The sequence below is a fragment of the Engystomops pustulosus genome, chromosome 3 (genome assembly GCF_040894005.1).
Source record: "Engystomops pustulosus chromosome 3, aEngPut4.maternal, whole genome shotgun sequence".
Taxonomy (NCBI): Eukaryota; Metazoa; Chordata; class Amphibia; order Anura; family Leptodactylidae; genus Engystomops; species Engystomops pustulosus.
In genome coordinates this window covers 93,175,962-93,198,487 of record NC_092413.1, presented here as the reverse complement: position 1 = coordinate 93,198,487, position 22,526 = coordinate 93,175,962, and the positions used below count along the sequence as shown (strand labels likewise).

Sequence of the window (22,526 nt, the reverse complement as noted above, 5' to 3'; positions counted from 1 at the left end):
TCTGTACGATCCTATCATATACTGCCATACTACAGTATGGCAGTATATGGGGATTTTACTCCTCATACACTACAATGTGCTGATAGCACATTGTAATGCATGGGTTAACCAGAAGTAGCCTCGGGTCTTCGCGAGACCCGAGGTTACCATGGCGACGGATCGCCGCTCCCCGATGACGTCACGGGGAGCGGCGATCCTCGAAAAGATGACGGCGCCCACGCGCCGCCATGCTTTTGAAGCCGCCGGCAGCATTGCCGGCGGCGATCGAGGTGAAAACACCCGCGATCGGTGCTAGCACCGATCGCGGGTGTTACCGGTAAGCCTTTGCTGCAATATGCAGCAAAGACTTACCGGCTATGGAGAGGGCTCAGCGCGTGAGCCCTCTCCATGCACCCGCGGCCGACCCGTGACGTGCTATTACGTCACGGGTCGTGAAAGGGTTAATAATATAGATTCTACATTTATTTTATTTTATTCAATCAGTGTGAAACCTGGGCCTGTTTCGATAAACACAAATGGGATATCCTGGCAGGAATGGTGGAAAGACAAACACGAGGCTCTTCCCCAACAGTTCTCAGTTTCTCCCTGTTTTTTGGTGCTGATTATTATGTGGCTCATGTACTGCAAAATAAAGGGGTACAATGAGAAGTACTTTGGCCATGAGGCCAGAGTACAAGTACCAGCTCGTATACTCACCATATGAGCTGGTACTTGTAGTACTCCAGCCTCATGACTATAGTATTTCTCATTTTACATTTCTCATTGTTATATGCAGTATACTGCTGGAGTACTAAAAGTACCAGCTCATATGCTGAGTATTCTGCCAACAGTTCATATATTCAGGCAAAAGTTCATTTAGTCAGCATTATTGGTGGGCATTACCTTGGCGGTGGGCAAATGCGAGAGTCTCTCCGCTCTCAGGATGAAGCGCCAGCCTCGTTGACCTCATTTTGTCGTGCGAGGTTCAAAGCTTGCGCATGTGTTATTGTACACGTCTCCTACATTGTAAGAAGCTGTGACTGCGCATCCTTGCGCATTGTTGGGAAACAAAACACAGGGGGCACCATAGTTTGGGGAACTTTCCCCACGGCACACCCAACCATGTGTCGTGGCACACTAGTGTGCCACGGCACACTGGTTGAAAATCACTGCCGTAAATAATAAGCCCTCATATGTTCACATTACCAAAAAAAATTTTAATTTATAGCTTGTACAATGTGACAATACAAATCTGCTGTGAATAGCGCTGCTTTGATCCTATGTCCGGCTGTGCACCCATACAGCAGTGTACCACCACATAAGGGGTATCAGTACACTCGGGAGAAATTAGGCATCAAATGTTGCAGAGCGTTTCATCATTTAATTTATTATGAAACTGTCAGTTTTGGCCTAAATTAATGTATTTTCCCCAAAAAATTTAAAGTTTCTAAGTTTTACTTTCGCTCTGGAAAGCAGAACATTTCAAACTTGGAAAATGAAGAATTTTTACAAACTTTTGCCAAATTTTCAATTTTTTTAGACCGAAACGCAAAACTTATCACTTAAATTTTACATCTAACATGAAGTACAATGTATCACGAGAAAACAGTCTCAAAATCACTTGGTTATGTTAAAGCGTTCCGAAGCAATGACCAATTATCGTGACACCGGGTAGATTTGAAAAATCCAGTCTGGTCATTGAGCTGAAAACTAGTGTCGTTGATAAAGGGTTAAAGGTGCACCTAGGATGCGCCAGATAATTAAAGATTGTGCACCAGTATTCAATAATCTAACGCAATCTGCACATTTAGTGCTGTCTGCTGTACCTTTCTTAAATCTGGGCCAATAGATGAGAGCTGAGGCCACCTTCACACATCTTAGTACTTATATTCAATCTTTCTTCTTTCCTTTAGTAAGTATTTAGAATGGGTTGTGCAGCCCCCTGTAGAGAGGTCCACCTGTGTCTCCACATGTGAGCACGAGTCATCCCTGGCACGGTGTAAGTAGCGTGCCCCTGGTAATTCCCTCCTGGTATTACAGCATGCAGAGCTGATTACTAAGTTATACAACATGTGCCGCCCGCCGGTGACTCACTAGAGTCCCCTCCATAGCTGCCAGGATGGCCACCACACATGTGTGTGACTGAGAAGCTGCACCGGTGCCCTCATGACTGAGCAGCTAGAGGAAGGAAGAGCTGGCTCCCTGCCAGCACAGGGGGAAGAGGCAGCTGCTCTGTGAAGCTCCTCTCTCTGCCAGTCACTCACTGGTTGTTGTGCTGGGCACGTCGTGCCCTCAGCAGCCCGGGCACCTATTCCTGAGGGCAGAAGACATGGCAGGAGCATAGTACAGCGCCAGCCTGAGGGTTGAGCCCACTGTATGCACTGCGTAACGCCGGCTTTACCAGAGCTGCTATCTGACTGCACGAGCCTGCCCTCACAGCCGCCCGGCGCTGCAAGCGTTAACCCGGAGGCTGTCATTGTGTGGGCTTCCCTAGCGCAGCATACGGCGTGACTGCCCCTGTGGGCGCCTCTCCGGGGCAGGATGCCAGTGCTGGATCGATGCTATAACGAGAGCTGGAGGACAGGTGAGGTGCTGCTACCGACCTACATGGGTAGTCTGCCAACCTACCACTCGGGGAGCCTGGGCTGTGAGCTGCCGGAGATCATAGAGATGGTGAAACTACTATGGAAGTCCAAGAACGGCATTCACAGTGTGAAGCAGAGAGGTCTGCTGGCCAATGAGGATGCCCTGGGGGCACTGCCAGGTAAGAATGCAGGCATGATCGATCTATCTATTCATATCTATCTATCTATCTATCTATCTATCTATCTATCTATCTATCTATCTATCATGTCCTGTCTATCTATCTATCTATCTATCTATCTATCTATCTATCTATCTATCTATCTATCTATCTATCCATATCTATCTATCTTATCTATCTATCATGTCCTTTCTGTCTATCTATCTATCTATCTATCTATCTATCTATCTATCTATCTATCTATCTATCTATCTATCTATTTCATTATACGTTCAGTTTTCGCCATAAGTGGAGTATAGAACCATTGTCAGCTTGTTGGTTAGAAAATGAGATTTTAACACAAAATGTGCAAAACATTTACAGAATTGATAAATAATATTGCAAGAAATAAGAAATATACTGTACACATATATTTGAAACCCACAGGGAAATAAAAATGACTGATAATCTTTTTAAAGTTATGGTTATTGTGGCTTCTTTTTTCTAGTGGAATACAGCTACAAGATCCAATGTAAGACATGTCAAAAATAGCAATCGTGTATGTGGTTTAGTCTAAATGAGTGGATAGTAGGTCTGGTCCTTTATTTATCATATTCATAAATATAGGTGCATGATTATTGTCTATAAAAATATGTTTACTGTATATTATACAGCAGACCCACTTAGTTATGTATAAGATATACAGTAAATACTTAACTGCTGCTGACCCTACTTTGTATATGACTATGAGACACTGCTACAACCCAATGCTCAGTTCTGCAGATCTGACCAGCTTTGTTAACTGATAAATCTAAACACTTTACATTTCACATAAAACTGTTTTTTTCGGTATTAATACACATTTCATGCACTGATGCACTGTAAGAGCCTCTCAGCAGAGAGCACCACTACCAGTGAAATTGAAACAATAAAGATATTTGAAAGTTCTGTATAATTTTATGATATTGTAGTCATGATGTCTGTACTTATGGTTGAACAGTAAACTCTGAAAATTATAATTCCATAGTAACCATCAAGTGGGGAATCACTGGGTAATTACGGGGGCCTATAAGATGTCAGTGCGAGGAGTCTTTCCCCGTGTGTATTGCCTTAATACGTGTAGAAGGATTGAGACTGCCTTTCTTTCCTTTCTTTTCCCTCTGGCTGGTAGCATTCCATGCTGACAGGAGGAACTCTAGAAACCAGGAGCTTATTTATGTCCAGGCTCGAAAACCTACTTTACATGTGCTTTTGTTTGTTCTATTCTTAAAGGGCATCTGTCAGGGCAATTTGGGACACTAAACCACGCACAGGTCCTTATGGACCATTAGTTCCCATTAGTACAGGAGGCCAGGTAGTGGTGAGTACGCTGACATGTACTTGCTGCCCACAGTATCTCCTGCTCTGCCTTGGCTTCTGATGCTGGCTCTATGTGCCAGTGTCAGGGTAGTGCAGTACCCAGAGCAGTCTGGGGGGGTCTTCACTATTGTGTTCCTGCTCTGGAGGCCTCCACTATTATGTGCCTGCACTATTATTATATGCGCTGGGGGTTTCCACTATTAAATCTGCTTGAGGTCTCCACTATAAGGGCACATTCACATGGCCGTCTGCGGGGACGTACATGCGGGCGCAAATTTGCGGCCGCATGTACGTCCCCATAGACGGCAATAGCGGCGCAGATACAGTGCCACACATGTGTGGCACCAATCCGGCCCGCACACCGCAAAAAGATAGAGCATGCTCTATCTTTCGGCGTGTGTGCGGCCGTGCGCCGCTGTGCGGCCGTGCATACCGCTGTGTGAATGTACCCTAAAGGCTTTGGAGGTCTCCAGTACAAGTCTGGACTGGAAGAGGGAGGTCTCCAGTATTATAAGTCAGCTCTGGGGGTCTCCAGTATTAGTGTCTTCTTTTTCCAGTACTATACATCTGTTTTGAGGGTTCTGAGTATTAAAGGTCTGCTCTGGGGGTCTTCTGTAGTATTCATGGAGGTCTCAAGTTTTATTATCATCTGGTTTGTGCTCTGTATTTGTAGTTTGCTCTAAGGTCTGTATTAGTAATTGTACAAAGACGATGTGGAAATCAGACCAATAAAGCTTGTGCACCTCTGGTCTAGATCTTCAATACCTGGAGCAGTCAGTATTTGGGTATCAGTAGGAGTATAATTTAAGGTATCATTTACCTTACACACATATATTTCTCCTGTACTTGGAAGTCTTGATGACTGGGTAAAATTTCTGTACCTGTAATTTTAGCCTGAAAAAAGGCAAGTGGAATTTCCTGTGTGCTGGTAATAACAAGGTTGTACTATGGTTAAATTAACTTTTTGTTAAGAAATAATTTATAGCGACAGGCGTGTATCCGTTTCATGGACTTTGCATTTAGTTATCTGTCTCTTTAGGTCCGCAACCTACATTTATATTCAGTTTCATTCTGCATTCTTTAAATACCAAAGGATATGTTTTACTGCAACTCTCCACAGCACAGGTTGCTTTAACATGGCAGGAGAAGAAATCCTCCTCGATAATGTTATTGCGTCAAGTGGCAAATGGCTGGATGCATTCCTGTCATCATGCCGTATTATATACGGTGCTGAAAAGAGCCAGAGGCTGGGGCATAGAAGAGATGATCTATAGCCCATACCATAAATCTTAAGGATCATTTAAATGGGTCAATATTATTTACAGTGTTACAGTGATCAAGGCCTCATGTACTCCTCTGCAAGTACATAGCACTGGCAGATTGCCTCTTTTAAATAATGTTGTATGCGTTATTACCATTGCTTGTGGTCTTGTCTATTTATCTGTGTTTTTAATAAGATACATAATTACAATCCTATGTATTTTTTGTGTGTATTATACATTGCATGAGCTGAGGTAAAGAAGAACGTGTGCTGTTCTCATTCCCGTAAACAATGGATCCATCCACCATGTTTGCGGTCCGTGTGTTATCTGTTTTTTTAGAAGTGTCTCTGCAAAAATGGTGGGTTGTATGTCAGCTGTTTTTGTAGATCTGCAAAAGAAAGATGGAAGGCTTGTAAATTATGTCAGTTGCTTGTTTCAGCCTTGATTGTCATCCGTGTTGCTACCACATTTTTCACCTTTCCATAGACTTTTATTTATACTGTATGTTTATAAAATGCATTGCATCAATGAATGCACTGTATATTTATAATATTTTACAAACATTGGTGCAATATTTTAACAATACAGGAGGTCCCCTACTTAAGGACACCCGACTTACAGATGACCCCTAGTTACAGACGGACCCCTCTGCCCACTGTGACCTCTGGTGAAGCTCTCTGGAAGCTTTACTTTACTTCCTGGCAGCAGTGATAAGCTGTAAGGTGTCTGTAATGAGGTTTTATTGGTAATCCTACAGCAAAAAATTTTGAAACTCCAATTGTCACTGGGGTGAAAAAAAAATTTGCCTGAAGCTACACATATAAAATACACAGTTTCCACTTACATACAAAATCAACTTAAGAACAAACCTATGGAACCTATATTGTATGTAACCCGGGGACTGCTTGTAGATATAATGGTATATTGTATTATATTATAAAGATACTTTACACAGATTGGTGCAATATATCTTTATAATATACCATATATACTAGAGTATAAGCCGACCCGAGTATAAGCTGAGACCCCTAATTTTAACACAAAAAAATGGAAAAACGTATTGATCCGAGTATAAGCCAAGGGTGGTAAATGCATTGGTCACAGCCTCCCACTGTATAGCCAGCCCCTGTAGTATACAGCCTGCCAGCCCCCTATAGTATACAGCCTGCCCAGCGCCCTGTAGTATACAGCCAGCCCAGCGCCCTGTAGTATACAGCCTTCCCAGCCCCCTGTGGTATACAGCCTGCCCTGCCCCCTGTAGTATACAGCCTGCCCTGCCCCCTGTGGTATACAGCCTGCCCAGCCCCCTGTAGTATACAGCCTGCCCAGCGCCCTGTAGTATACAGCCTGCCCAGCCCCCTGTGGTATACAGCCTGCCAGCCCCCTGTAGTATACAGCCTGCCCAGCGGGCTGTAGTATACAGCCTGCCCAGCGCCCTGTAGTATACAGCCTGCCCAGCCCCCTGTAGTATACAGCCTGCCAAGCCCCCTGTAGTATACAGCCTGCCCAGCCCCCTGTAGTATACAGCCTGCCCAGCCCCCTGTAGTATACAGCCTGCCCAGCGCCCTGTAGTATACAGCCTGCCCAGCGCCCTGTAGTATACAGCCTTCCCAGCCCCCTGTAGTATAAGCCAAGGGTGGTAGATGCATTGGTCACAGCCTCCCCCTGTAGTATACAGCCTGCCCAGTGCCCTGTAGTATACAGCCTGCCCAGCCCCCTGTAGTATACAGCCTGCCCAGCCCCCTGTAGTATACAGCCTGCCCAGCCCCCTGTAGTATACAGCCTGCCCAGCGCCCTGTAGTATACAGCCTGCCCAGCCCCCTGTAGTATAAGCCAAGGGTGGTAAATGCATTGGTCACAGCCTCCCCCTGTAGTATACAGCCTGCCCTGCCCCCTGTGGTATACAGCCTGCCCTGCCCCCTGTGGTATACAGCCTGCCCAGCCCCCTGTAGTATACAGCCTGCCCTGCCCCCTGTAGTATACAGCCTGCCCTGCCCCTGCCCGCAATATAATTCCTGTAGGAAAAAAAACAAACACTGTACTCACCTTCCAAATATTTTTATAATATAATACAATATACCAGCATGTGTACTGTATCTTTGTAATATAATACATTACACCCATATATGTACTGTATATATCTAACAAATAAGCTACGTCACATCACAGCATTGCAATGTTAATGTCTACCAAGCTTTCTTAGATGCAGCTATTTAGGCTAGCCATATGTACATAACACGTGCCGTCAGCAAAGTCTAAGGCTTCCTACTTAAGGAAACATTCACAACAGCCTACGTAAACCCACACTGCTTAATAAGCAAAAGGCACCTAGAAGTTACTGTAGTTACAGTACATCCAACACATGCTGAGGATGTGACCAGTCTGATATTGAAGCATGTGTAGGACAGTGTTATGGATCATTCTAGCTAACCTATTGAGCTAGTAGTTTGCATGTCAACTGTATCTACCCTAACTACTGTACATCTCTCTATCACATTTGCATGTGAAATATGTAGGGGGCACATTATTGTGGAAAAAAATGACCTTTTATTTGTATCAGCGACAGTATTCTCTCACATGAGTGTAAAATGATGTGGATCTGCGAACATATACAGCTCACATAGTGCTGTGATCTGCTCCAGGATTATGAGCCACATCTATAAATAGCAGGATATAGTTGTTAGGGTATGGATTTACATAGTGGTGCCCTTAGGCCCTAATGTATGCAGTAAGGAAGACTTGGATAGGTCTACATTAAAAGATTTGTAGTCATGTCACATATGTGTCCTTGAGTGCCTTCCCATCAAATAGATTTATATTGACCCAGGCTATATATTATAGGGACAGCTTGAAACCTGCACTTCAGATATGAAATATTAGCCAAGGAACTATTCAGACAGCCAGGAATAATTGCTGCACTGTAACTATGTGTAAGTTAGGTAGATTTAGAAGAAACATATAATAGGAGGAGCATAAGATTTCAATGGGAAATACAAGTACTTCTCCATAAATTAGAATATCAGCAAAAACTGAAACCCGTATATTATATAGAGTCATTACAACTTTGGGCCACATATTTTAAAAGTAGTGCAAACTGGACTATGTGCAGTTTGCCCTTCGACTGTGCAGAGTTCACCAGATTAATCAAAGTACTTTTTGTACTTTTTGTACACCTTTAACATACAGCGTGCAACACAATTCTGTCCAATCGCAGTAATAAATACAGTGCATGGTCCAACTCTGCACCGGAAAGCCCCTGTAGGTGAAAAATTTTGTGGCAGGTGAGGCAAAGAGCATTTGCTAAACACAATACTGGCGCAAACACTTCATAAATACATGTGCATTTTACAAGTTCAAGTTGCATTTTAATGATATGCGTTGTGATCACAACATAGTAAAAACACATAGAAAAGGCAGGTAATATACCTGTGATGAGAGATGATGAGATCCATGAGATGGATATAACACATTATGACATTCTGCTAACTCACCTATAACACACACTGTCAGCTATACTATATCTCAGCTATAACACACATTGTCAGCTCTGCTATATGCCTCCTTCACCTGCCATAAAGAGCTTATCTTGCCGGTAGCTTGTAGAGTAAATGTGTGCATGCTGCAGCTAGCTGGCAGGAAGTATCTGTGTATGAGCTCCTCTAGAGGTGGAGGAGGGAAGTGGAGGGGCAGAGAGCACACTGCATCCTGTAGACAGGAGAAGCTATTCATGGGAAAAATCTGCCCTGCCTGACCATAGAAGATTTATAGTCGGATCCCGGGGCAATTAAAATTGTATACACCAGGACTAATAGAGACAGATTTATATCTGTGAAATTTAGTATTTTTGTTATTGATAGTGAATTAAAAAAATGTGTTCTTGTGTTATCCTGAGTATATTTAAGAAACTTGTCTTCGTGGGAATACCCCTTTCAGTATTAGTTACATTAGGGAAATTAAAGGAAACAACAAATAAAAAGTTTTGTGCCTCAAAGCCCACACACTGTGGCATAAACCAGTGTTAAGTAATAAGAGAAGGCGCCACTGTGGGGGCTCTGTGACTGGGTTACTAATGGGAACACTGTGATTTGGTTTTGTTTCTGGGCTGCTGCGATTTGGCTTTTTGGGGCACTGCAATTTGTCCGCTTCATGGAGCAGTGTGACTATTGGCTACAGTGGGAGACTGTGACTTGGCTACTATGGGGACACTATGATTTGGCTACTGTGGAGATCAATGTTACTATTGACTACTTTGGTGGATAGTGTGACTATTGGCTACTGTGGGGGCACTGTGCCTGTCTTAATTTTCTTCTGGTCCAGTATCTAGGCAGTAACCTTGGTTCTGGTAATGTATCTATATAGTAAGCTTGGGTCTGGTAATGTATCTGTGTAGTTTGCTTGGTTCTGGTAACAAATCTATATAGTAGGTTTAGTTGTGTTAACTTTTATATGTAGTAATCTTGGTTTTTATAACATATCTTTGTATAAAGCTTTTTTTCCACTGCTCATCTATGTAGAAAGATTGGTTTAGGTAATATCCGATGTAAAATATTTAGTTATGTTATAGTTTTGTTTTTCCTGTTTTTGAGTGGTAGAAAACCCCCTTGCACATTGCATGTCTAGCAGGCTTGGGAGAAAGGACTGAGCAGACACTAAGTCCTTTTACAGATGAGCAAACCACTAGACTAACAATGAAGTAGTTCTACTACTCCAGATAAAAAAAGGTCATCACTTTCCTCTTTCACTAAGAAAGTGGACCTAACCCTTCAGATAATCAGTAAATATGGCATTTACCCCTCCACTAGAAAAGTGGGCTTACTCTATATGATCTCCACTATTCTAGGCCACAACAGAAAAGGACTTTAATTGACTCTATCACTTTCCTAAATAATCATTTTGATCAGCGGAAAGCCTGTTGTTAAAGCCTATGCTATGCTAGAATGCCAAGGAAGTATACAGGTGTATACTCACAAATTGTACTGATGGGATCAGGTTTCAGGCTTATTGCTGGAAAACCACACCCAGAACTGCCTGTGATTGACAGCTCCATTTCTGATTCTGGGAAAGCTGGGTGTGTCTTTGTACTCGTTTTGTATGCAGCTGCGGTTTGAGTGATGGATGGCTGAGCCAGTCAGTGCTGGAGGTAGTGTCCATTACTGCCTTATATTCTGCCCAGCACTTCATTGTATGCTGGTTATTCAGTCTCCTGTGATTTCTAGTGCTCTTCTGGTTCTTGCTATTCTGTGTATTTGCCTACTGACCATTCTATTTGCTATACGATTCTGTACCTTTGCCGCCATCTTGGTTTTGACCTGGTTCGTTTGACTCCACTTGTCTGTCTGTATCTGTTGTTTGTCCTTCAGTATCGTTTATCTCCTAGTGTGACCCCACTTTCCTGTCTCAGGCTTTCTGTGTTCCTTTGTGAACACTGACTTATATCTGTTTCCGGTTACCGATCCCATCCACCAGCTGCCAGACGAAGTGAGTTTTCCTGTCATCTTGTAGGGTAACTCAGGGACCCTTAGTCAGGTTCCAGATAGCGGGTTGGCCCTTGTAAGGGTGGTTTATTTGCTGCAAGCAGGGACTTAGCCCGCAGGAACATCTCAGGGTGAGTTCGCCACCACCTACCTAGTCTGACAGCTAGCGCCAAACCTGGTTGTGTTTTTGCGGTTGCTGGACAGGTACCGACAACAAGCTTGTTAATTTACTGTTCTCTACAAATGGGTATGTTTTGTAGTCCAGTAATATATTTTATAACTACAGGTAATCCCCTGGTTACGTACAAGATAGGTTCTGTAGGTTTGTTCTTAAATTGAATTTGTATGTAAAAGTCAGAACTATATATTTTATAATTGTAACCCCAGACAAATATTTTTTGATCTCTGTGACAATTGGATTTTAAAAATGTTGGATTCTCATAAGAACCAGATTAATAATAAATCTTAATTGCAGACACCTGTGATAACTGTTATAGCTGATCATTGTAGCCTAAGGCTAAAGTACAGAAGATTAGCAACATCCAGAGTGCCGTTTGTAACTAGGGGTCATCTGTAAGTAAGGTGTTCTTAAGTAGGGGACCGCCTGTACTCACCTCTGCTGTTTTTTACTCTTGGTCAATCCTAAAATGGGCTAGGCCTTATTTACGAGTCTGTACTTTGTAGTAGATAAGACATGTTATGAATGAGTTTAGTTAAAGTATATAGAAAGTACATGGCTGAATAGACATCTTCAACGCTTTTCATTTTTACCATAGAAGTGTTTCTGAAGTATGCATTAACATCCTGAGGATCTGAGTGGGCCCGTGGTCCTTAGAGTAGGTAGTTCTGCGTTTACAGTATTTCAAAGCGAATCTAATGTTTTGCAAGTTAAAGGAGACTCTGATGTGTGTAAAGCACATTGGAAGGGTTTGGGAATAATGACAGAGCCACACTGAACTGGCAGGATTATTATGCCACATTGTCCTGAACACTTAAGGTGGCCTGGGGTATATTTTCACTCTCTGAGGTACGAAGTTGCTTTTCTTGGAGACACAAGCTTACATATTGCATGCAGATCTAGGCTTTCTGACACAAGGCCAGCTTTAATGTCAGATAATAATAATATAGAATGACTCACAGCCATGGACTCAAAGTTGAAAGGCACATTTTTCATGCATATGCCTCCCCCTTCTTTTACTGCTCCATCCAATTTTAAATTGGGGGATGGATTTCTTCCAGAGCTTCAGAGGAACTTCATGAAGTACTGATGAATTATGGTTTATTTGGGACTAAAGCAAAATGTTGCCTTTGCATTTTAAGATGAGTAAACCAGCACATATAAATTAAATCGCAGTCTCTAGCATTCCAGACCTGTCCGGATTTTACAGACACTTGGGGTAAAGAAATATAACTGTGCAAGCCCTAAATTACCAAAGGATTACTGACTGATACGCCTGATAAAAGCTGTTATCCTACTTGCAGCTCCAACCTGACAATACTATGAGATTACTGTATGACTATTTGAAATATTGACATGAATCTCATAATTGTCCTTAATGTATTGTCTTTCTAGAAGTTTCTAAATGGATGCAAAATACAGAACAAGGTCAGACTTCATCACTGCAGAAACTGGATTCAGTGGTTGATTTGCTATATATGTGATATACACTTATATACTATAGTATACTGCTAGAAATTTGACAAATACTGGGTTATAGCCATCTTCAGCATTTTTTTCTATCTATGCATAATTACATCTCCATTACCTAACTAGCCCTCCCAGTTCCAAGATTGGGAGCTAAACCGACTCACCGGGTTCTTTACTGTGGGACACACTTGTTTCTTTTCTCTCCGCTGTGTCCCTTTGTGGGCGGAAACAGTGGACGCCATCTTTGTGTGTTTTTCTACACACATCACAGGGCACATCATAGCCTGACGCTCTCATCAATGAGCAGACACAGGCAGCGGACAGCTACAGAGCAGGTGCTCCTCTAGTAAGTGAGGCGCCGCAGACAGCTAGGGGAAAAGAGAAGAAAGAAGAGGGACAGAAGTACAGACATTTGAAGACATTTGACCAACAGCCTGCCCCAAAGCCTTAGCTGAAATTTATATTAAAGTAACCCATTTAATATTCAAGATGGTTAAAAAGGTGCTTTCACACAAATGTTGATTCTTTGAAACAACAGTTAGCACATGGACAAATTAATTTCTATGGGTCATACACATGGCTCTGGTTTGCACGGGCTCTGTCAGCCCAGCCACAAAACTCAGAGCAGGTCCCAATCCTGTCCTTGTGTGCAGCTAGGGCAGTCTTTTCACTTGTTGATGACATGGGTCGAAAAACAGACTACGAGTCTGTTGTTTGCAGCCTGATAAACCACACGTTTGTATGCAGGTAGGGTAAGACAGCTACTGAAGCCATAGCTACCATACATACTTGAGTATAAGCCAAGTGTTTCAGCCCAAAAAATGTCTATTAAAAAAATTAACTCTGTCCACAACTTTCCTACGCCCTTCACAGGTCCTCTTCTTTCTTCTGTTCATCTGGCTCCGACTTTGGGTCCCTGCGTGCTGCCGTCGCAAACATTATAAAGTCAGCCACTTGCTGACACAAGCGGAGGTGCCAGCGGCACCGACAGAATGACGTCAGCAAGTGCGTGAGGACTCAAAGACGGAGACGGCGGACCAGAAGAAAGAAGAGGACCTGCAGGGGGTGTCAGAAAGGTGAGAACAGAGTTAATTTTTTTTCTAGGCTGGGCATACTCGGGGCAGAGGGCTGGTAATATACTGGGGGCAGGGGCTACTGCCTATATGCTGGGGGCAGGGGCTAGCTGGCTTTATACTGGGGAGTATGGGCTGGCTAGCTGTATACTAGAGAGTATGGCCTGGCTATATACCAGGGGGTAAGGGACTATCTAGCTATATACTGGGGGGGCAGGGGGCTGGCTATATACTGGCTGGAGTGCAGAAATTTGTGTCATGTGAAACATAGCGCAGCTTTGCCACAATACGGTTGTGTGCGACACAAATGTGGCGCAGGCACTTCTTTAATATCTGTGAAAACAGTTTGCACCTGAAAGAACCTGCAAAGTCAATTTCTGACTATCCTACTGTATGGTCCTTATGAAGTGTCATAAGTGCAATCAGCTTTGCACTATAATGAATAGGCATCCATTTGTACCATTAGAAAAATAGAGCAGGTATGCTATAAAGCCGGATAATTATGGTTAAGGATGTATGTGTTAGCTTTAGCACAGCAAGTAAATACATTAAGTCAACATTTTGGAACAGGGAAGACTGAGCACAGTGTGCAACACTTCCTCAATCTACTGGTTTTCCAGATGACTGGGTGTTTTCATTTGCCGAAAAGTGTTATATAAACAGAATGTATGAGAGAGCACTGTGTTTTTACACTTTTAATGTGTTTTTTGCAGAGATTTATGTTTTACTATATACAAATAAAGATGGACCACAAAACATGGCAGATCGAGTACCATATAATGTGCGTGCATCTTATTATCACTTTGCTCTCTTCTATGGTGTGACATCCTATATTTATTAATTAAAGTCAGACTTTACATTTCATACAGAGGAGCTGTGAGTATGAAGATGCTAAATTGGGCTCAGGTTTTGTATCTGGAGATGCAGTTAAGTCAGATGCACTCATACTAGGTAGCCCTGACGTCATTGTGTTCATGCATAGAATTGTATTGTTATTGGCTATAAGCTGTACTTAAAATAAACCTATCACCAGGAATGTCATGAATCATTTCAGTAGTTTAAAATAGTTAAAGGGGTATTCCAGGAATCATAATAATTCATATACAAATGGGTCCTTAAAATATAAGCTAATGTGTAATTAGTTGTTATTTAAAATTTTGCTCCCCTTAGCAGAAAAATGCTGTGACATAGACTGTAATGAAGAATTAAAATGCTACTGGCCCTTTAATCAGTCCATTAATTTCCTCCGTGCGGTCCGTTGCAGAACATACACAGGACAGAAGATGGCCGCTGGTCACATGTCCACATCACATGTTCTGCACCTGCCTGGGCAGGGTCATGTGATCACCACTAGTTTGGCTGTAGTCGGTTGGTTGCAGTGCATCCAGTATGGCCAGTGTTGTGGTGATGGCAGTTACACATCATTACTATGGTAACAGAGCAGGACTGTCTGTTAGATCATCACTGGGAGCAGAGCATAAGAGGGAGGAGGAGTTACTGAGAACTAAAGGATCTTGGGACTTGTAGTTTCCAGTGGCAGCCATCTTGGTGATAACTTTAGAGAGGCCATAAAATTTTGTGAATCATAAAATCAAACTATTTAAGCTCCATTTTGAGGCTAATTACATTGAGTTTTGTTACATTCATTTATTTATATCAATATGGGTTTTTGTATCAGACGTTCATATTCCCGGAATACCCCTTTAAAGGGGTACTCCAGGATTCAGCATAATTCATATACAAATGGGTCCTTAAAATATAAGCTAATATGCAATCAGTTGTTATTTAAAATTTTGCTCCCCTTAACAGAAAATTCTGATGACATACACTGTTATGGATAATTAAAAATGCTACTGGCCCTTTAATCAGTCCGTTAATTTCCTCTGCACGGTCCGTTGCAGAGCATACACAGAACAGAAGATGGCCGCTGGTCACATGTCTACATCACATGTCCTGCACCTGCCTGGGCAGGTCATGTGATCACCACTAAAATTGGCTGTAGTCGGTTGGTTGCAGTGCATCCAGTATGGCCAGTGTTTTGGTGATGGCAGTTACACTTCATTACTATGGTAACAGAGCAAGAAAACCTGTTAGATCATCACTGGGAGCAGAGCATAAGAGGGAGGAGGAGTTACTGAGAACTAAAGGATCTTGGGACTTGTAGTTTTCAGTGGCGGCCATCTTGGTGATAACTTTAGAGAGGCAATAAAATTTTGTGAATCAGAAAATCAAACTATTTAAGCTCCATTTTGTGACTATTGACATTAAGTTTTTTTATAGCATTATGGGTTTTTGTATCAGAAGTTCATATTCCTGGAATACCCCTTTAATTTAGCATTTCCTGGTTCCCTGCCAGCAGCATGTGGTGAGACCCTGGCGAGGGGCAGCTGCAGCCTGTATCTCCTCATGCCTTCTTCCTCTTCTCCACACCACCCCCCTCCCTTGCCTGCTCAATGGACAAGACAGGAAGTTGGGAGGGAATTTAGAATGATGACAAAGGCATTTTTAAAATCAGCTTTAACCCATAAGGTTGGTTTGCTGTTGCTGGAGCCTGTTTGAAAAGTGAATCATTACACAGCACATTGAATGTTTTTATTCTTTCCATATCCACCCGTTAATCAATCATGTAACACTTAGGCTGCAATTTTTTTAACCTGAAGTGATCTTATATTTATCTTTTTTTAAAAACAAATTACAGAGATTTTTGATTATATACATAAATTATCCCTTTTGAACAGTTTCTATCCTATATATTTCTACTGTGTTTTATTCCCTGTTGATATGCATCAATGTGGCTGTAGTCCATGACTGGCTGCAAATGAGGCAGATGATTGGCTCCAGCAGTTCAAGACAAGTATCACAAAGGGCCACTGACACATCAGCACTGGAGCTATAGGGAATTGAACAGGTAGGTATAGTTCTCCTGATTGTATCAACTTTCGTAGAAAACCTGGACAATCACTTGAAAGTTTTTTTTTTGGGTGCTGCGTGACAAATGTTGCATTCCCATCGTTTATTACAGTTTATATCTAACACTCCTGGGATCTACAAGGTTCAAGACTTAAAGTGATTATCTAGACAAGACCCGGATTGGTAGACCATATGACACACTATCTTGCATCTGCAATCAGCCTACAAGTGGGCAGTCATAGTGTGTTGCAGAAATAAGTGCATATATGAGGCTTTTCATGTTACCATATTTGTTATCACATGGTGTCTCAAAAAGTTCACGTTAGAGTAATGATATACCTTAGCATAAATGGGCTGATAGTGTGGGCTTTATCTCATGACTTGAATCTTAATTTAAGAAAGTGTAATATAATTGACTGTTACATTCTCTGAAGTTAGATTGTGTTTATTGTCATAGTTTACCATGATAACAGCTCAAATGAAACCTGTGAGCTTGCTGCATTGAGCTGTAAGAACGTAGACTTTCCCTGGTGACTGACCTTTCAAGAGAGTGAGAGTTTCAACATCCAAATCACTAGCGTTTAAATGTGCAAATGCCCTGCCAAATAGATCGACCTTGACTAAATCGCCTGTGATGTCAGACTGTCAATTGCAGACATGAAGAAAAGTTCATGGGAGTTCATGTTCAACTATTGTAAATACATTGTGCTTTTGGATACATTTCTAAAGAAAAATCAGGCAGAGAGAGAAGACGTTTCTCATGAAAGATCTCTGTGCTTCATCAATTTACTTTTTTAAGGTAAACATTAATTAGAAATTTGGGGGATGATTATATAAGTCATCTGTATTTGTACTTTACAGTGCTATTCAGAAGGTAAAATAGATCAAGACAGCGTACTGTTCTTTATGTTGTGTATTCTGTATTATTTTTGACAGTGCTGAAGTATGTGGAGTTAAAGCATCAGCATCCAGCTTTAAAGATTTCTTCTTCCTTGGAAGAACAGAATGTAAACTGTTGGGCAAGGATCCAAAACAATACTTCACTATGTACATTCAGGGTGTGTAGCATGATACCTTCCTCCACAGTGCTGATGAGTGCTTCCTGACAGGATTAGACAAATTATATGCTGTCAGATGTGCTCTCTATAGAACCTATTGTCAGTCTCCTTTTAAAAGAGTTACATGACTGTCACTGTCATACCTGCTTTGGCTGGTTGACAATGAAATGGAGTTACGCAAAGTTTCCAATTTGAATGTGAAAAATTCCAATTTGAAAAAAACAACCTAATATCTTAAAAGTGTCCAAACAGGTTAAAAAAGAAATGGTAAGAGGAACTTCCAGGAAAAAGGACAGCTTCACTATAAGTCAGTGTTCTAGTCAGTATTTAACATCATTATTTGTAAGCTAGAATAAGAAATGAATCCTAAACACAGAGGAGGTACAAATCTTTAACTTTGGTTTACAAATGCAGAGGTAAAACTCTAAAAAAATTTGTCTATGTGAAACTGGCCTGACACAAAAACAAATCCTGAAGCCATCAAAATCTTGGAAAGCCAGTATCTGTCGTATACTGTAGTATATACTGAAATAGACTGTTAACCAGAAATTGAATCCTTGTAAGGGTGATTTTATTAGTGTCAGGATTCGGGATGCGTGGATCCACTGGACCACCGCAGGAGGTGGTACTAGCCGACAACTGGGACCAGAGTCGGAGTGGCCCCTGGTCTTCACCAGAGCCCAGATGGACTTGCTGCTGCAGGGTACCACCAGGTCGTTCCAAAGGTGCGACTAGCCCGCGGTGGCAGCCAAGGTCAAGGTTCCTTAGCAGGAGACAGTCTCGGGGTCAGGTCCAGGCAGAGGATCAGGGCATATGGCAGAGATGCAACGTCAAGTCCAATCCTTGGTCAGCATCAGGAGGTCCAGACAGATGGGAATGGGAAAGCAGGACACGAGAACACAGGAATGCAGGAGACAGAGGAATGCAAGAGCATTGCTGGGGAACTTTAAGGCTGTGAAGCACAAAGATAAAGGGCGGGCCTGAAATGGAAGCAAAATGGCTGGCTGGCCAGCGCCAATTATCGGCGTGCTGGCCCTTTAAATTTCTTTAAGCTGTCGGGAGGCGGGAACTCATCGCTGGATCGTGACGAAGTGAGTGGATCGCCGGGGACCTGGAGCAGCGGAGAGGGGCACGGGTGTGCCTGTGACCCGTGAGATGGGTCGCAGGAGCACCCATGACAATTAGTTGTGGATCCCGATTAAACTAATGGTAGTTTATTCCTCAGTTCAGTTTTGTGGAATGCTAGGGCAACACAGCAGCATGTAGTCTTAGATCACAACAGTATATCACAATGTCTTGCTAATACCTAATAGGTAGGAAAGGTGAAGTGAACAGTTCTCCTACAAAACCTAAAGTAGTAGAAATCTATGGGTCTACTCGCACATCCGATTTTCTCAGACTGTCCATTCTTTTTAAAACAAGTGTTCTAGTTTTGGCAGCTTTTTGTTGTTCACTCATTAATGAGTGAATTTATCGTTAGGCCAGTTCCTTGCAACACGTCTGTCTGCCTTTGCAGCTTCGTTGCCCTCAAATATATTAAAGTGGCTTTGGCCCTTTATACATTTGTTGTCAGTACATTTGGTACATTACGTGGCATTTGGTATTAGGATTTCTTTTTTGGTCACTATGTGATATATGGGCTTATCATGGTTCCATATATAGGTCTTTTTTTTATACATGAACTCAAGTACATTTTTAGGTGTTTTTAATATTCAATATTTATGGTGTGGTGCATTTATTGATGAAATAAAGTTTTGTATATGATTACCTATACACACTTTCTTTAGTCTTTTTTGTGTATGATTATAATTTTTTAGTGTGTTGGCTAAAATTCACATTGGTCAGATATGTACCTTTCATACCTGTGCAGGTTCCCTTTGTATATACAGGCAGTCCCCTACTTAAGAACACCTGACTTACAGATGACCCCTAGATGAAACAGATGAAATTGTATGTGACTTTTAATTTTGACCTTTCAATTATTAAATAACTATTTGGTGAGCATTTCTTACCATGCTAATATTTGCCACCTGTTTGGGTGTGTAAATTGTGCAGCTGACTAGGATATAGGATATTAAGGATGCAACGGATGCATTCACAATTGTACAGCTTAATTACATTACTTACATTCTTTGCGAGTGTAAAATATGTGGACCTTAGCATTGAAAATGTGTGGAAACGGCAGACATGGCTGGTGTTTATGAAGGGAAGAGACGCATATATTGTATAGTCTTGCTAATATGTGCTGTCTTTAGAAGCTTATCATGTTGTATCAAGAAAGTTGCCAAAAGATAAAGAGTTATGAAATATCTCTGGAAAAGCAGACTTGTTAAATTGTTCAAGGTTGTGAATCTCATCAAGCAGAAGAACCAATCTGAACAAATGTGTGTGTAATCTCAGGGTTACTCTATCTACCGCATTGACGCAATAAACCTTCAGAGAGGATCAAGCACATTTGAGAAATATTTCAATGGACAGAAAGTGAATCAGTGGGATAAAGACAGCTGGCTTTAGCTTCTACAATTGCATAAAAAAACTGAACTTGTCAATCCACAATCATTTTCATTTAGATTGTGTTTACAGGTTTTTTTGGTGCAGTTTCTGAAGCCAAAACCAGCAGATTTGTCCAAAACCATCATAGATATATGATGCATATAGTTATAAATGGTTGAAGGAAATACCTTTTGATGACCAATGCTTAGTTTTCATAAGGCATGTTGCCTCGAGCATCGCTAGTGAGCAATAGATGAAGAAAATGGGGACATTTGTTATAATGCTATCTTTTTTTAAGTCAGTTTTACTGGAGGCTGAGTTTACTTAAATATACCCTAGATTTTTATAGCTGTTTCTTTGAAATAGCCATGTCCTCCTTCACCCCCCCCCCATTTAATCATGCATTAAACATCTCTCATGTTGGCCACCTTGCAGCAACAGGGTAGCAAGCAAGATATAGTATCTGTTCCTGCTAGTATCACCGACTACGTTGCCAAGTTGTCTGCCCAGTGCAGAACAGCAGACCATCGGGAGTAAGACAGTATGGCACAGTTTTAGGAAGGATGCGGAGTAGAAGCAATGCTCTTCCCTGTTGATATTGAGAATTGGAAGTTCATTGGGAGGACATGAAAAAGGTGGATTACTGATGACTGTTGTTGGAATTAGACTTTTTTTTGTCACTAGCCCTTGTCACTACCATTCATGCAGTGGCCAATGATTTCTACTATCTGTACCTGTTGCTGCTACTGTACATATCAACAATGCCGTGCACCTCTAGGATTAGGAGTTTGTCCAAAAGCAAAAAGTGATTTTAACAAAATGATGACCTTCTACTAGAATATAGTTTGGCTACTAGAATAATCACAAGGAGGCATTATTTTTGTTCCTGACACTTTTATCAGCACTTGAAGTGTGTGAAATGCTCTGGTGGTATCATTGAGTCCTTGCTCCTCTGATGTTTTCCTGCTGTGCACTTACTCCAAGTGGCACTACAAACTACCAGTTCACGTAGCACCACCAAATCTAAAAGTACCCCAACTACCACCACTTCAACAATGATTGATCTCCTCTACCTCTGCTTGCTCATCCTTCTCATCTATCTCCATAACTTCTCTCATCCAACCCATCAATAGGAACACAATTTTCAATATTGTCCCTAGGCACTGGACCAGGGACCTGCCTTTTAGGAACAAATAAGGCAACCCATTATAGGTCACTAAAAACGGAAATGATAAATCTGGCTTACATAAAGATACCTATGAAAATGATTAACTGCTATGGCAGGGGAGGAAGAGGACGAGCACAGTGAACAGTGGCTCAAATTCATCGTATCACTGTCAGAAACTGAAGTCAGATATTAATGACTGAGACATCTACAGCATGCCAACTTACACACATAGGGGGAAATGTATGGCCCCTTTGCCCCCTGGGGGCATGATTTATCCTTTGGGTGAAACTATGCAAGGTCCAACCCAGCGTAGTTTTGCATAAAACCCTGCGAACAGAAGTTTTTGGTTTCTACGCCACAAACTGGCATACAAGCGTTGATAGATTAGATTTTGAAAAAAAATTGTACTTTATTGATGTTTTAGTAATAAAATCCCATAAACACTGATAAAAATGTTAAAGGAAGAACAATTCCCAGCACAAATATATCACAGAATAAAAATATAGAACTGTAATGTATAGGAGTATGTCTGCAGCTACCACTGCGTAGACAGCCTACAGTACTATTGCTTCCTCAATTTTTGCCATCACTCTAATTGATGAAAAAATGTGAAATGTGAAAATATTAAAATGTTTATAAATACATAATATATAAGGAATAAATAAATAATACTTTACATACTTCACTTACTGTAAATACCTATATATACAGGATAGTTGTGCAAAGGGGTTTATCAGAATACACCATGCTGAGAATATTTTTTAGTTATATATCAGAAATAAATCCAAAGGCCATTATTGACCCAGGTCTACATTATCACAGCGTCTTCTGTCAGAAAGACTACCAGTCTTTCTAAGAAATCTGATTCATCAGCACACAACAGTTTCTCTATGACAGTGTAGAAGTTTATTATTAATGAAGAGCACATGGTATGATGTTTTCCATCAGCGTTCAAACTTTCATGAAGAAGACAGAATGGACCAAATACATTTGGCTTGGATACATTTGGTGCTCCCCTCCTCATGGAAGTTTTGCAAGCATGATAGACCAGGGACACTTATAAATCCAGGCACTGTGACTTTGGTAATCTTCTTATATTTGTTATCCATGGCCTCCTACTTCTAAAATCAACTTTTAAAACTACTCAATGGTACTGGGGCAGTTCCCAAAGCCCCTTTGTGATGCAGACTTAAAGGTTATTACAGTGTGGAATGAGCATTCCCCCCTCACACTCTGTGCTGAAACTTCCTGTGCTGCTGTGAAATAAAATCAGGCAGAGGGAGGGGTAGTATCAAGTTGGAGCAGTGATGACTGTAAGATTAAAATTTAAGTTTTAAAATGTAACTGTAAAGTTATAAT

At 41.6% G+C, this 22,526-nt stretch overlaps 1 protein-coding gene across 2 annotated transcripts in view; it reads left to right on the top strand.

Moving 5' to 3' along the window:
• PDE7B (phosphodiesterase 7B) overlaps window positions 1-22,526 on the top strand; it is a 251,962-nt gene that overhangs the window by 159,750 nt on the left and 69,686 nt on the right. The window contains exon 1 of one of the 2 annotated variants that reach the window (XM_072141468.1): window positions 2,043-2,743. The exons of the other annotated variant lie outside the window; for it this stretch is intronic. Within the exon in view, the coding sequence (XP_071997569.1) occupies window positions 2,521-2,743 (223 nt within the window). The 5' untranslated portion in view covers window positions 2,043-2,520. Of the gene's footprint in view, window positions 1-2,042; window positions 2,744-22,526 lie in introns of those variants that run through there. 2 annotated transcript variants of the gene reach the window in all.